At 33.7% G+C, this 16963-nt stretch overlaps 1 protein-coding gene across 11 annotated transcripts in view; it reads right to left on the reverse strand.

Moving 5' to 3' along the window:
- Rasal2 (RAS protein activator like 2) overlaps positions 1 to 16963 on the reverse strand; it is a 338051-nt gene that overhangs the window by 106575 nt on the left and 214513 nt on the right. For 9 of the 11 annotated variants that reach the window (XM_015491761.2, XM_048809957.1, XM_048809956.1 and 6 more), the window contains one exon: positions 610 to 716. In XM_015491761.2, the coding sequence (XP_015347247.2) occupies positions 610 to 716 (107 nt within the window). Of the gene's footprint in view, positions 1 to 609; positions 717 to 1482; positions 2281 to 10084; positions 10675 to 16963 lie in introns of those variants that run through there. The other 2 variants (XM_048809958.1, XM_048809961.1) reach the window with 2 other exon arrangements.

Below are 16963 nucleotides of genomic sequence, written 5' to 3' on the forward strand. Positions count from 1 at the left end.
TCAGCATACTTTTTGTATTTAATATTCTCAGTACTGTTATTGGGTTTAAGGAATTATTGTCTTTCACTGTATTTCTTAAGCACTTAAATGGTCATCTAAAAGACAGCTTAAGCAAAGAACAGGCCATTTCTCGGCATTAGAATTTACAATTCTCTAATTCTTTAAAATTGCTTGGCAACTTTGTGAGTCTCACTACTCTGTGCTTATGATCTAGCTCTAGAAATTTTAAAAAAGAAATCATATCCCTATCTCTAAAAACAGAACTCCCACAAACATTTTTACAGAATTGTGATAGGTTTTCCCTAGCAACTTTGATAAAAGTATAACTGCAAAGATTTACACTCTATAGTTCACAGAAATTAAAATTCAATGTACTTAGTTATATATTTTGGAAATATCCCATGAGTGAAAACAATATTCTCTAAACTCTAATACTGAAAATAGTGGACATTCACCACAGATAATGTATGCAAACTGGTAACACTATTCTTTAACCTGGGTATTGTAAAGAAACTCTTGAGGTATAAAATGTTTGGGTTTTTTTTTTTAGCAGCTGTCTTTAATAAGAAAGGAAAAAAGCAAAATATTTTAGAGAAAAGAAACACTTACTGGTACTTTGAAGGGTGAGGTATTTGCAGTGTCCATGGAATTGGGTTTCTCTGATGTACTGGTCCCTGAGATACTCCGTCTACGGGGAGACCTTTCTGCTGGCACCTCTGGAAAAGAGGAAAGTTGAAACATCATTAACTAAGCACCCAACTTAGCAGCTTTCACCAAACTGTAAAATTAATGGTTTCTAAAAAAAAAATCTACTTTAAAGATTAATTACATTTTATCTCCTCATAATTTTCTTTGTGGCATTTGACATTAGAGAGACTTGGTCAAAGTTAAAAATCTGTTTTAGTGTGACACCTTATATCTTGTTTTGTGTAATATAAAAATAATTGCCCAAGTTTTGGTTAATATCTTTAAGCTCACTTAATATTTGCATCTTTTAGTATAAAAATCTACTTCTTTATCAGCAATATAGGAGTTAACAGAATCAAAAGAAATTTCTAATATTCTTGTGAACAAAATATAGTCTAGAGTTGCATATGATTTGATGGGGTTTGCACAAAGGTCAAAGTTCGGTTCTGTGCTGATAAAATAATTCACTGGATTGCAACAAAGAAGACTGAAAGCTGCTGCCAGGATAAAATAATATATATGCCTATGCAGATATAAAAATAGATCAGCTTCTCCTTGTTCTGGCAATATGACCTTACTAACTGAGATCTTACTCTGGAATCACAAATCTGTTTAAACTGGCCTAACAAGCTTAGAATTTTGCAGATGATATGATCTTCTCCAATTTAATTACTATAAACTGTACTAAGGCTGCATTTTAAGATTTTTTTCATAGAGCAATATATATATATACGTATATACACACACATATATGCACATACACATGCACACACAGAAGATATATACATATTATACCTTTATCACAACTGCTTCCCATCTCCACTTCAACTGACAGACATATAGGAATCCAGCTTCTCAGATAACATTAGATAATCTCAACATGGACAAGGGAAAAAAAAAAAACCCACATCCTAAAAAAAGTATTCTGTGTTATCTTCCAGATCTTAAAAAATACGGAGTAAATCGTGACTCCGGAGACTGACATTTTGATTCCTGCTGTTCTCCCTTTAAAAGATAGATGCAGTTTAAACTTCCATTTCTGGCCTCCTGGCCCCTGGGATCCGTGCTACTTCCACTTAAGAGAAAGCATTTTTTCTCTCGCTCCCTCCCTGTCTTGCTCTTCCCACTCCCTCTCTACAGCTTGCAGAGAGAGCAAGCGAGAAAGAAACACACAGGACTGCAGCTATTCATTCAATCAATCGTTTCGACTGCACATCCTCATTAGTTACTTTCAGGCTATTAACAGACGTCCAACCACTGCCTCCCCTCAGTTTCAGAAAATTTCACTGTATTACACTAATCTGCAGCAAGAAAAAAAACATTTCCTGAAATTTATATTCACCTAGTACTAAAAGGACACCATCTTACACAGACCCAGTAAGGTACACAAATCAATCCTCCTAAGAAAACCCAACTGGAAGTGCTTACCCTATTACTATTTGCATGCCAGACACTGATACTCTTTTCCATGACTAAAGGTATCTGCTCTGTGACATCTTGGCCAGAAAGATAAGAGGCAAACTGCAACATTCCTAATGGCTGAGAAGTTAACAAAAGCGTGTCTTATATGCCTGCAGTATAAGAATTCCATGTTATTGCTCTTTTTTAAAATTATGACCAATAACTGTAAGTCTCTCAACTTCTGTCTAACCGTCAATGGGTAAATGAGCCTTAATGTACGAAGCCATTTTTAGAATTAGGCACACATGACTTCTAACGCACATCTCTGAAAAAATGGCAGTATAATTAGCTCAGATTCATGGGAATGGCACAAAGGAATTTAAGCAAATCAGCTTGTAGAAGCACACTGAACAGCAAGACCTTCATACTTCAAGAATATGATTTTACAGAGTGATTACCTAAGTTAGGTGATTCTATGATGAGTGGACAAGACAGGTGGGGAAAGGAGCTGGTGAGTGTAGAACACTTTTTTCCTCTGATAATTGCCTATAAATATCAAATTAAGATACACTAGACTATTACAGTATAGTATGGCATATTTTAATCTCTAAATAATTTACAATAAAATCAAACTAGGAGAAAAATAAGTTTCATTAAGGTAGGATACAGTGATCCAGTAAACAGTTTCCTTTATAAGCAATGTTCTGGATAAAGAAAAAAATTGAACCTAATTTTGTCACTTTTTCCCAACCATGTTATTCTAGATTTCATGCATATGAACCTATGAAGTAAATATATCTAATACTTAAACTATTTGAAATGATAGTGGCTAAAATGAGCAACTACATTCAAACTCTAATAAATATGGCATTTGTTGTACTTTTTTTTCCTCTTTCAATTCTCACATGGTATCATGAAAAAATAAAATCACAACTCTGTTGTAGTTTATAGGATGTTACTGAGTCCAGAGGAAGAATTAAAAAAACCCTTATTTTGGGAGGGGTGGGTACCAGGGATTGAACTCAGGGGCACTTGACAACTGAGCTACATCCTCAGCCCTATTTTGTATTTTATTTAGAGACAGGGTCTCACTGAGTTGCTTAGGGCCTTGCTTTTGCTGAGGCTGGTTTGAACTCAGATCCTTCTGTCTCCTCCTCTAGAGCCACTGGGATTACAGTGTACCACCATGCCTGGCATCAAATTATTTTTGAAGACTGAACAATTGCCACTATGGTGGGAAAATAAAGGAAATGAGGTAAGCTAAATCAACTAGCGAAAAGAAGAAATACTTTACATTATGTCTATTTCTCAACCCTCCATAGCACTGCAATTTATATCCTAATATAAAACAGGCCTTTGAAATATCCAGGTTCTTTAGTGCTCAGAAGAGTTATCCCCTAAAAACCAATGTTCATTGAGAAACAAGGTGGCAGCCTTCCTTGTCAAGGACAGAATGGACAACCTGCTGGATTAGTCATAGGCAGGCTTGTATGTGAAATCAGTCCTAATACCTTTAACTTTAAATTTCCAAGCAGAAAAAGAAAGCTGCTACTATTCTCTTAAAGCTACATTTCTGCTAACTGGAGGGAAAATCTCCACTAATTCCAGTAGGCCAACATTAGAGAGTGCTCTCCCCACCCTCACATGAACTTGCACTGCCTTTCACCTTCTGTAAAGTTCCTCTCAGAGTCACAATATTTAATTACAATCACTTTCTATAATTGAGACAAGAGACACACAATATTGTTTCAGTAGATAAAAGTCTGAAAACTGCTTCATTTGCTATTTCATCCTTTAAAAATAATATTTTCATCTTCACATTGAAAGGCAGAAAAAACTTATATAATACCTGGTTAAGTTTTAAAGTTATTTCTTCATTTCCTTTGCCACTGAGTATGAACTAAGATGCGGTGACAATTTATGACGATGAAATATAACTTCAACATGGATCCATATTAGATGATGTATTGAACAAAAAAAAAACAAATTATTTGATTGCTTTTCTTTGTACCTCTACCAACTATCTATGTGATTTTGTTAAAACCATATCACCTTTCCTATCCTGGTCCTCATCATTTAATAGACTAGATAATTCAGACCAATCAGAGATGAAGACAAGATTAGGTTTATATATACCATGATGCAAAATTAGCTTTTTGGAAAAAAGGGGCTCCCTAATGCCAAAGTGAAGTAGTATTATAATGGATGCCATTTCTTTAACATACACATTTTCCTTTATGTCAATGTGCTTTCTTTGCAAAGTATGGCAAAGAAAATGACAACTGAATAGGAGCAAATGTACTATTTTTTTTTTTTTGGTACCAGGGTTTTTTTTGGGAGGGGCGGGGGAGGGTTAGGGGCACTCAACCATTGAGCCACATCTCCAGCTCTTTTGTTGTATTTTATTTAGAGACAGGGTTCTCACTGAGTTGTTCAGTGCCTCGCTATTGCTGAGAATGGCTTTGAACTCAGGATCCTCCTATCTCAACTTCCCGAGCCACTGGGATTACAGGCATGGGCCACTATGCTGGCCTAAAGGTACTCTGATGAAGGAATTATCTGTTCAACAAACAGAAGTCAGCCTCTCCTTTAAAACCTAATAGTGTATTCATGGTCTTTAGTTCACTTATCAGGAAGTAAATGCCAAAAAATTCCTGAATGTTTTATAAGGGAACAAAATAATTATGTATTTGGGAGAACCCTAAAAGAGTAGTTTCCTGGGAGATAGTGAATTCAAAATTATTATTTTCGGGAGAGAGAAGGGAAATTGCATGGAAATGGAAGGAGACCCTCAGGGTTATACAGTGGAGGGGGTAGAGAGAGAGGAGGGGAGGGGAGGGGAGAGGTGGGGAGGGGGGAGGGTGGAGGATGGGAAAGGCAGCGGAGCACAACAGACACTAGTATGGCAATATGTAAATCAATGGATGTGTAACTGATGTGATTCTGCAATCTGTGTATGGGGTGAAGGTGGGAGTTCATAACCCACTTGAATCAAAGTGTGGAATATGATATGTCAAGAAATTTGTAATGTTTTGAACAACCAACAATAAAAAATTAAAAAAAAAAAGGAGAAAAAAAAATTATTTTCTTCTTTCTGCATTTGCTAAAGTTTTACAATAAAATGTATTGCTATGATTTTTATTTTGTTTAAAAGCATACCATGTTGTTTTTTTTAACCCACAGATCCCCATTCTTTATCCCTGTACTTGACATTTGATAGGTGCTTAAAAACATTTGTTAAATGAATAAATATTAAGAATGTGGCTAAAAAATAAGAACAGTACCATAAAATATGAAAGAATTAAAGAATTAAATTTTGCTCCTAGCTTCATTCTCCATGGGCAATTCTGATGAACCAAAAGAATTTTATTTTCCCAACTATTAACATCTTTAAGCTATCAAAATGCTCTAGCTTTCCAGTACCATGGCTGTTTTGGACTTGCACAATGACTTAACTATTCTTTTTAGTAACTAGATATGTCATTTCTGATATTTTTCTTTAAAATTTAACATATGTGCCACGTTTCCTCTCAAGATTGTTATTCTTGGCTAGCTACTTGAAGGCAGGACAATTACTACAGTTCTTTTGTACCTACTACCATCAAACGTATCTTTCCTTTTACAACTTATCCTCACCACCATCCCAGCCCTATTCAAGACACTAAAGCATAGGAATTTAGAATATTTCTGAAATTCCATTGAAATCTAATGAATTCTTGTGAAAACACATTTCTTAACAAGGTAAAAATAATCAGTTATATGTGTATGTGTACACTGCATGTGTGTTTATTTATATTATATAAGAACTCATTTATTAATTCATCTAATTTTCACTGAATGTCCACTATGTACTCATATCAGAAATGTATGCTTTTGTGAACTTATATGAAGTTAGGTTAGCAAACAATATATGATATTGCACATTGGAAGGTGATAAGTGTTTTAGAGGAAATAAAAAAGTAGTGAGGGAGATGAAAAGGTACTGTAGTTTAAAATATGCAGTTGGATTGGTGTGAGTCAATTCTTATGAAGGTAAGGAAGTCAGCCCTGCAGATTTACCAAAGAAGACCCCAGGCAAAAAGACGCTAGATGAGTCTTACAGAGTAAATTGCAGCAGGCAAGCCTGTAGGACTGTGTGCCAGTTAGTAGAGGCAAGTAGCAGAAAAAGTCTGAGAGGAATTGGGGCAAATGTTCTCAAATCAGGTTCCAAAAGCCTCTGAAAATATCTTAAATGAGAAAGGTGTATATTAAAAAATGATATTAAGCCAAATAATCTTAATTATCAACTATTTTTACTTTTTGTTAAATCTATTTAATTAAAGTTCATATATCATCATGTCATCCATGCATATACTTAACATAAATAACATAGCTACACATGTCATGAGTTCTGATGTCTACATTTTTAGAATTGTTTATCATACTTTGAAAAAAACAGAGAAAATGATTTTTAGATACTTTTTTTAAAAAAGAAAAAGATGTACTCCTATAAAGCTATTTAGCATCTCTTTTGTCAAAAATTTGTCTAGAGGAAAATATTTTATAATTTTAGATAATATTGAATGTTTGTTATAAGCTAAGCACTGCATCTATTATCTGTCACTGTCCTTGCTGCAGCTGTTGGAATAGTTAACGCTATTACTCTTTTTGAGGAAGATGGAGATCAAACTTAAAAAGGAACAACCTTAACATAGTGAATGCTAAGTTCAAAAAATTCATTAAGAAAGGTGAACAAAATGTAGAAAGAGATTTAAAAAGTTTTGATTTGGTGAACCCAATGATGTAAAAAACCAAAATATCATAGTAACATTCTCAAATTAAGGGAAAACACTATATTCACAGATGTATCTTGTATGTCTCATCAGTTCATATTAATAGCAACCCAAGCAATTCCTAGTACTTTTTGTATACAAAATTATAAAACATGAACAAATGTGACTGATTGACCAATGATAATTGTTCAAGAGACCCCATAATATTTTTTTTTGTTTTTTTTATTAGTTNTTTTTAAAAAATATTTCACCTGGCCTTAACTTACCTGTTTACTCTTTTCTGCCAACAATTCCCCAAAGTTGCCATAGTCAGTTGATCTCTGATCTCAAACTGGCCACATTCACTCCCAGGTGTTTTGTCTTTGCTAGTGGTTTTCACCTATTTGCCAAATCTTAGGTGACCTTCAATTCATCTACTCCCATAAAACCAGGCCTAATTATCCACATTTCTTAGATTTTCAATTTAATATGTTTATGTAAATTCATATTATTTGATTATTTGAAGAACTTCAATCCTTAAAAACAAGACACGTGGCATCCAGGGCTTAGCTGGATGTCTCTCACCAAATATAATTTAATTTGGGGTACCAAATTAAATTATATTCCTGACCAATATTACTTCTGCAATTGAGGTTCTATGCTCCAAGATTTAAATAAGGGTGATCTTTGTCTAAATTTTCAGATAAAATAAATTTTAACGGATTATCTTAATTTTAAATATTTCTCCCACAATAAACCAAACTGCTGTTTTTCTGGGGGAAAACTAAAACAGAATAAAGAAAAATAAATAAAGAATAAATAGTAAAAAGAATAAATAGTAGTAAATAAATTTTAACTAAACAACTAAAAGCCAGTTAAGCATATGTAGTCTGGACATCCTTTCTCCCTGCTTTAATAGTCACATGTTCTTATAATATGGTTTTATTAGATTGAACCATTTAGATTTGCCATGTTTTTAATTAATTTATTTATTTTTTATTTTTTGGTCCTGGAGATTGAACCCAGGGGCAGCTTAACCACTAAACCACATCCCCAGCCCTTTTTATATTTTATTTAGAGACAGGGTCTCACTGAGTTGCATAGCGCCTTGCTAAGTTGCTGAGGCTGGCTTTGAACTCTCAATCATCCTGCTTCAACCCTCCATTCTCCTCAAAGCTGCAGGGATTATAGGCATATGCCACCGTACTGAGCTAGATTCCACAGAATAGGTTAAGCTTTCTTATTTTTTCCTGTATCTTCATTGGGAAAACCACATTCTCATTAACAAATGTCAGATCACAAGGGTTTTGTTTAATTTTCAAGCTATCACAATTTACATTTGAGAGAGTTTTGTTCCTAATTCCTCTGGAAATGCTTAGTAAATTCTTATTTATCCACAGGTAGAGGTGTTACGGTTGGGTGAAGAACTTCAATCCTTAAAAACAAGACACGTGGCATCCAGGGCTTAGCTGGATGTATCTCACTAAAGCATGGGATACACAGTTGTCTATTTACTCAGCACCTAAACTTTTCATAGCCCTTGAGCAGAATCAGGAAACTGACTTACCTATGCTTTATCTATTACACATGCTAAGGTTCCTTTCATTGGATAGTTAATTGGGAATTGACTATTTGGAAATCATAATAATTAATTGCATTTCTCTTTTAAATAAGTTCTAAGAATCTTTTGTCTTTATTACCTCCATCTGTAGATAAATAGGAATTATTAGGAATTTACTAATTTCCCAGAGTAGGGGTGAGCAGGGACACCACTGCAGTGCTTTTTTATTTGCTCATATCTATTTATTTGATCAAATTCTTTTTAGGTGTAGTGAGATAATGGCCATGAAAAGAAGAGAAAGAAAGAGAAAAGAAAAAAAAAAGGAAGAAAGGAGAAGAAAAAAATCTGGACACTAGATAATTAGAACTGATAAAGATATTCAAGAGTACGGAAAAGATGTTTAATGATGACTGTTTTCCTTTCCTAGCATGTGTTAGGATCTAAGTTGTTGGTTTTAAGGCTGCTTTTGTTTTTCTTCTCCGTGTTTCCCTAATTTAGGCTTCCTTATGTGGATGTTTGTATATGCTGTGGGAGAGGAATGAGAAGCAAGTAGAATGAGATAGGCTCCAGAGAAACCAGGACTTCAGAAGTGCATATGTTTCTTAAAGTCATCCAAAGTCCAACATAAGTGAGGCTATGATAAACAAATTAAAAATAGGATTAATATCTAAATACATTTACCTAAGCACAGAATTGGAAAAGACCCGAATAGGACAACCTTTTACATCTAAATTGCATGAAAAAAAAATCATTGATAGAATATTAGGATTTACAACAGAATTAAAACAAACTTATACTAACTATGAGATGATTCAAATGATAACAGAGATAGCTTTCAAATTGACAGAAGATTATTCATAGCTCTTAGAAAATATCCATGAGGAATTAATTAGAAGATGAACTCAATTTTGTTCATTTTTAATAAAGGTATACTTATATTAAGGCAAATATATTATGAGATAAGTAAAATATATATGAAAGATAAATCTGAAGGCTGTCATTAATAAATAAAAGTACAATAAAATTTTTTTTGTAAATCTCAACAAAGATTTTTATCACATTTAATGGTATGCAGAATTTATAACCTAACTTTCTTAGTTATTTGTCTATTGTATCAATAAATCTGTGATCAATAATTGCCACTTAGAAATTTATTAAAAAGCATCTGTAAATATAAAGTTAAAATAATGGCTGGTCCATGTGTCCTTTTTAATATGCTTCGTAGAAATCTTACATGAGCATTACAAACATTTCACACCTTGCAAAAAAGCTACTTCTTGATTCCTATGTTGGCTTTTCATGCACACAAAGCTTACTCCACTCCCAATCACAAGCCTCACCATCACTATATTGGGAATAGTAGAAAAACAATAACAATTTTTAGCTAGTAGTAGTTATATAAATACCATGAACAGCTGTCCAGATGACATGATAAGCCTTGTATGGAGCCAGCACTCTTTGTTAAAGCAAAGCAAACTGTCTTTTATTTCTCATAGCCAGTGTTGGAGGCACTAATTCTGTAGACACCAAGAAAACTTGAAAAGCAAACAACTTAAACATTTTCTTAATTATTTTCTCCCTTTGAAAAATAAAAGGTTGATTTATAAAATGTGAGATATTATTCCCCAAAGTAAGAAAAGTTTGGACAACAAAGGGTTAAAAGAACAAGTGAGCCCTACCGTACCCAGAAATGAGAGAAGGCTCTTCTCCTCTTCGGTGCTACTATCCAACCACTCGGCCACATCACCCGGGGAAAGAAGACTCATTCTCCAGCCAGAAAACTTTTCCATACAGAGCACAATTATTGAATGATGAAGTGGGAAAAAAGGGACACAGAGACTAAATTCTTGGGGGTCCAACACTTAAATTGCTGGCTAGGCTGTAATGAAAGAGAAAATGTGATCCTCCCTCCACTCTGAATTCTGTCTCTGTTACATCAATCTAATACAACGATGGGGGTGGGGGGGGGGAGAAAGGAAACAGAGAGGGTTAAAAGAGGGTGGTAGAAGAAAAGAGGAGAGAAATTTGTCCTCTGTCTCTTGGTGTTAAGCTTTAGCCTGAAAGAGAAACCAGCTAATGATTTTTATTTAATGATAGGAGAAAGCAAGGGGAAAATAAAGAATAAAGACATTCAAAGAAAAAGAAACAGGTTCCTACCCTGGAAGCAGCTTAGATAACCAGACAGCACAATAGCTAATCAGTTAAGTAAAGCATATCCTCAAACAAAAACAAAGACAAAAGAACAAATTCAGCATTTTGTTTTGTTAGAGGAGGAGAAAGGTTTTCAAATTTCCTTTTAATCATCCGCAAGAACTGCAGCCCCCTAACCCCTTCCTGCTTTAGCTATTTCAACAGCATCCCAGCCCCCTTTATGAAGATTTCCTGTGAGCAAAGGCAGGTTGATAAATCAGTGAATAGGAAGCTCTCATCCCTCCTTTCTTCTCCTCCTCCTCCTCCATTCCTCCCCCCACCTCGCATGGCGACTGCATTGATCCACAATAATGGAATCTGTAACAGACTGCCAACAGCAACATTAAGGATATTACAAGTCCACTTCATAAAATTCGAGCTGGTGGTCGGAACTTGGGGGCAATTCTGGGCTTCTAGTCAATAGCTCTGTCTTTCTTTGCAAGAAAGAAAAGGAAGTGTGTGTGTGTGTGTGTGTGTGTGTGTGTGTGTGTCTGTGTAAGGAAAAGAAGGCTGAAATCTGAAAGAAATAGAGGAGTGAGATTGTTGGGCTGAAGGTTCAGAGATCCACCAACATAGCAAACGACTGTTCTTCAATTCCTGACACTTATACTGTCATTGTGAAGAAGATCCAGATTAATTTTTAAATGATTTACATTACATACTTTACATGGTTTAATTTAAGACTATTTTACAGCTTTACACCTTATTAACAAGCAGAAAAAAATCAGGAAGAAGAGGCATGTTCAGAGACCCATAAATAACTACTATCCCTATTTTCTGGAGATTGATCAGGCTTACTGCTACAAAAAAACAATATTCTTAATTTAAAAAAAAAGACCCCCCTATTAGCAAAACATTAGCTCTTTTCCCAAACTCTTTTCATCTGTTCTAGTAGTCTGCCTTCAATTAGAGATTCTCCTTGTGTAAGAGGTATAAGCTCCTTAATGTATCCTGAATCCATACCTGTCTCTCCATATTTACTTCAGCCTTCATTATTTTCCACCTGGACTCTAGTTCACTTTGACTGTAAGTTCTCTGAGAACACAGACCTTATTTTATATTAATTTTTGTAATACTAGTGTCTAGAGCAGTGCCTCACACTTAAGTATTTACTGAAGTTTTAGCTGGCTTCTCTAAAAGTTCTAACAGCTTCAATGCTGGCAATAGATACCCAGAGGAATATATTAGAACCTCTTTTAAAAATTAACCATTCTGACAGATAGTTACTAGTAGTTTTAGCTATAATTCCACTTAATTGAGAAGACAGAAAATGTCGAAAAAGGCATAATGAATTTATATGTTTAAGCAAATTTCTATTTTATTGCTCAAAAAAGACATAAAATTGAAAAGTAGTGGTAAATTGGTGTAAAAGATATTTTATCAAAGTCCACGAGCTATACTTGCTTATTAGCATCTAAGCATGAATTGATAATCCTTTTGTAATAACTTTATGACATACCAATAATTCTGGAGATTCCAGGTTATAAACCACTTATTTTGTTTAAGATCATATTCAAACTTTCAGGTGTGATATGGCTTCTGTTTTTTTTTTTTTTCTTGATAGGGATCTAGGCTCCCCTTGGCATTTGCATGTTCCACTGAAAGTGGCAGGAAAAATTCATTTGTTTTGTTCATTTACATTCCCCCACTATCTAGAACATTATCTGGCACACAGTAGGTGCTCCAAGATCTTTGTTGAATGACTTTATGTACCTCCTTTGAGGTATCATTTTACCATATATGCCTGATAATATTAAGAGACTCAATAATAATATTGAGACTCAGCTGAAATATGACTTTTCCACGTCTTTCTTGACACCTTAAGGCAGAGTTAATAGCTCTCATATTCATATTTTCATTATTATTGCTCTTATTACTTTAATGAAAATACTTATTTACATATCAGTTTTGCTCCACTATACCTCATGAGTTCAGAAAGCAAAAACTGTTCTACTAATTAAAAAAAATACTTTTTAAAATAATTTTTTTTCCTCTGGACAGATTTTTTTAAAAAATTTTTAGTTGTAGATGGACACAGTACCTTTACTTTTTTATGTGGTGCTGAGGATTGAACCCAGTGCCTCACACATGCTAGGCGAGCACTCTACCACTGAGCCACAAACCAGCCTCTTAAAAAATACTTTTTTAATGCCTAGCATATGGATAACAATGTATAAAGGTTTATTAAATGATGTATTACTGAAAATGAGAGTATGATTTTCACATATCAAAGGCAGTTTAAGAGCCAGGTGCAGTGGTGTATATCATAATCCCAGTGGCTTGGAAGGCTGAGGCAGGAGGATCACAAGTTCAAAGCTATCAGCAACTTAGTGAGACCCTGTCTCAAAATAAAAAATAAAATGGTCTGGGGATGTGGCTCGCTGGTTGAGCACCCCTGGGTTCAATCCCTCATACCTACCCCACCCCCCAAAAGGGCAGCTTAGTACTAAAGAATCTCACATTTTCCTGATCCATGCCATTAGTTTCCAAATTAACAATCAAAACAAAACCTGGTTAAAAAAATTAAAATATTTTAAATTTATTTTGCCAAAGAAAAATATGTATAGTCAGAAAGCCCATCAAAATAATCTAGCTCTAAAAAAACATAATAATAATCTAGCTCTGGGGCTGCGGTTGTAGCTTAGTGGTAGAGTGCTTGCCCAGTATGTGTGAGGCACTGGGTTCAATCCTCAGTATCATATAAAAATAAACAAATAAAATAAAGCTCTTGTGTCCGTTTACAGCTAAAAATATTTTTTAAAAAATCCAGCCCTACAAACCTGTCCTCTAAATTGAGAGTTAGCAAATGAAGCATCCAAGAAAAAGTTCTATATTGATATTTTGTCATAATATATAAGGTATCACACTGTTTTTTCCCTTCTCGCAATCAGAACTTAGCATCAATTAGTCAGTCCTTCTTAATTTAAAATTTTCATTAAAAATAATGAAACTTACCTGAATATATAACTCCCTCTTCAATTACTTAATATTCCTGATTTTCATTATAGCTGCCTATATTTGTACTTGCAGATTCAGTCTCTTAACATTAGTGCTAATACATGTGAAATACTATTTTAAGCATTGGGATATAGCAGTGAACAAGAGAAAAAAAAATCTCTGCCCTTAAGGGATTTATAGTCTATGACGAGTAAATAAAAAACAAAATTAAGAAGTGGAATATGTATACTGTGTTAGATGGTAAATAGTGCAGAGGAGAAGAAAGGAAGGGGTATAGGTAACGTTGAAGAGCTTACAATTTTAAAGAGGATAGTGAGGGAAGGCCTTACCCAGAGAGTAACTTTTGACTACAGGATTGGAGGTGCTAGGTTTTAGGAAGAGAGAATAACCAATTGAAGCACAGAGGCAATGGAGCTAGATTAGAACGAGGAGGAGAAAAATAAAAGATCAGGACTGTAAAGTAATAAGAAACCACATCATGTAAACTTGTTCATTTTTATACTCTCAGCTTCATTATAATGGGGAGGCATTGAAGCAGGAGTGATTCATAAAGCCATACTTTTTTAAAAAAATAAGAACTACACTGATATAATTCATATACCACAAAATTCATCCTTTTAAGTGGTTTTTGTTTCTTTGGTGCTGGGGACTGAACTCAGGGTCCTTACATATGTAAACACATGCTCTACCACTGTGCTACACATCCAGCCCTACAGTGGTTTTAATATATTCAGAAAGTTGTGCAACCATCACTAATTGCTTAATTCCTGAATCCATTTTCATTGCCCTCCAAAGAAATTCTATACCCATGAGCAGTCATTCTCCATTCCACCCCCTCCCTGCAACTCCTGAGCACTACTAAGTTTTGTCTCTATAAATTTGCCTATTCTGGACATTTCAAATAAATTGAATCATGTAATATATGATCTTTTGTGCTTGGTTTCTTTCACTTAGGCTCATCTATGTTTCAGTAAGCCTCAGTATTTATTACTTTTTATGGCCAAATAACACGTCACTGATGGGCATTTGGGTTATTTCTGCTTTTTAATATTACGAGTAATGCTGCTATAAACATCAGTATTCAAGTTTTTGTGTGGAAGAGTTACACTTTAAAAGAATATTCAAATAAGATGTTTTATATGATCTGCTTTGTTTGTACCAAAGAATTTAAAAATGTTATAGAAGAGACTTATAATTTCACAAGCATTGTATTTTCCTTCTAATTCATCAGGAATTTTCATTCTTCTTGATTAAAAACAAAATCACTAACTCACTCTATTTGCTCTTGATGTAGTATTCTTGTACATGGGAAAAGATCAACACTAGACATTCAGGAATGAATAATGACAGGTGATTTATGACAAAAAATCATTTCCTAAATTTATATAAATTGGTAAAGTTGCACGGTTTTTAAAATAACTTTATATTTTGATATAGTTTCAAACTTACTAAAAAGTTGAAATAATACAAGGTACTTCTATGTACTCATTCCAGATTCACCAGCTCTTATATTTTGCCACCTCTATAATCAACTACTTCAGAGCATATTTTCTAAAACAAAGGCTATTCTCTTATATAGCCAATAATAATAATAATCGGAATCAGGAAATTTAACATTGATTTTGGTTGATATTTTAAAGACAAGATTAAATATGCTACTACATATATAATCCACTCTATGAATTCTATTTTGATATCACAGAAAGCTTTTTTACTGGAAAAACAAATATTCTTCAAGCAATAAAAAAACCATAAGTTCTGAACACAAGTATAAGTTATAGTCTCTATCATGTTAAAATAACTTTTCAATGTTTTTTATTGACTGTATTAACATTCAGTATATTGTGGTAATAAAGGATTGAAAGAATAATTCATTTTCGAACAGGCAACTAAAGGGCCGGTAAAGTGATTACATTTCCATCTTGTTAATCCTTCAGATAATATATAATACTTTCCTTTAAAAACAGCTTAAAGTAAATGTCAAGCCATAATTTTTAAAATATTTTGATGAGGAGATATTTTTAAAAAATATTTTTAGTTATACATGAACAAATATCTTTATTTTGTTTATTTATTTTATTATTTTTTTAATATTTATTTTTTAGTTGTACACAATACCTTTATTTTGTTTATTGTTTTTATGTAGTGCTGAAGATCGAACCCAGTGCCTCACATGTGTGAGGCAAGCGCTCTGCCACTGAGCTATAACCCTAGCTCGGATGAGGAGATATTTTATATTCTAATAGGAATAGAGTTAAATCCTCTGAAATCTACAGTTTAACACTTTAAATAGCACCCTGAATATATATAAACCTCAAGCCACTTACATAAATTATTTATCAGTGACTGTTCTCTCAAAATTGTTTTCACTTGCCCAACAAGTTACCTTTATATTACTGGATCAAAGCAGTGAAGCTAAGGTGACATGTCACTTGCTTGGATTTAGGAAGCAAGACAGCTATAGTTGAATAGATAACTCTTCTTCAAAAAGACCTAGAAAATAGCTAATTTATAATTATTTTTAATTTTCCCCTAAAATAAAGTTAAACTTTATAATTAATTTTACTCAAAGGGTATACAATTCTTGAACTCCATCATCTAGCCCCTAACAATAGTCAAGCAAATAGCAGCTATATAATATTTATTGAGTGGGTAGATGATAAATATAACACACCTAAAATAATAATGACTCTCTAAGTATACTGAAGATCACTAGGATAATACCTCCTCTATTTCTAGGCCCAACAATAATCTGAATACTTGTATCATTAGTAATATTAATAGATCAAATATGTTGCATATTTACAATGTACTAAGTAGTATATGAAATGCTTTACATGTTTAACCTCATTTACTCCTCCTACCAGCCTATGACGTTATGCATTTTCCCCCACCATTTTATAAATGGAAAAAACTAAGGTTTAAAGAAACTTCAGACTTGGACAAGTGGCAAAGCCATACTTGCAGTAAAGGGTGGCAGGTATGGGGTGACAAATAACTCCTATTCTACTACTCACACTCTAAACCACTTACTTTATTAGAGTTTCTGTTCATAGCATTTTTAGATATTTTGGGTGAGGTATGAAGGATGATCCGAACAGTTATTAGGTAGGAACAAAAACTATTTTACTTCATCATAGACTACAGCAAAGCTGAGAAAACTGTATAAAAATCCAAAGGGTCAACTGCAAAAATCAGGAAGCCAAACTTCATAGTTTCTAATGTGAATGGATAAAAAGATGAATCAGTTTGAATTTTAGAGTGTATAGACATTTGCTTTGTTCCTTTCTAACAATAAAAGGTTTTTAAGTACAATTGTTTTTCACAAGTACATCTTAACAAGTTCATTGATTTATTGAAATGCTTGGTACATAGTTAAGTGTTTAATATTTGTTACATGAAATGAATAAATATA

This window comes from Marmota marmota, unplaced genomic scaffold, assembly GCF_001458135.2.
Source record: "Marmota marmota marmota unplaced genomic scaffold, marMar, whole genome shotgun sequence".
Classification (NCBI taxonomy): domain Eukaryota; kingdom Metazoa; phylum Chordata; class Mammalia; order Rodentia; family Sciuridae; genus Marmota; species Marmota marmota.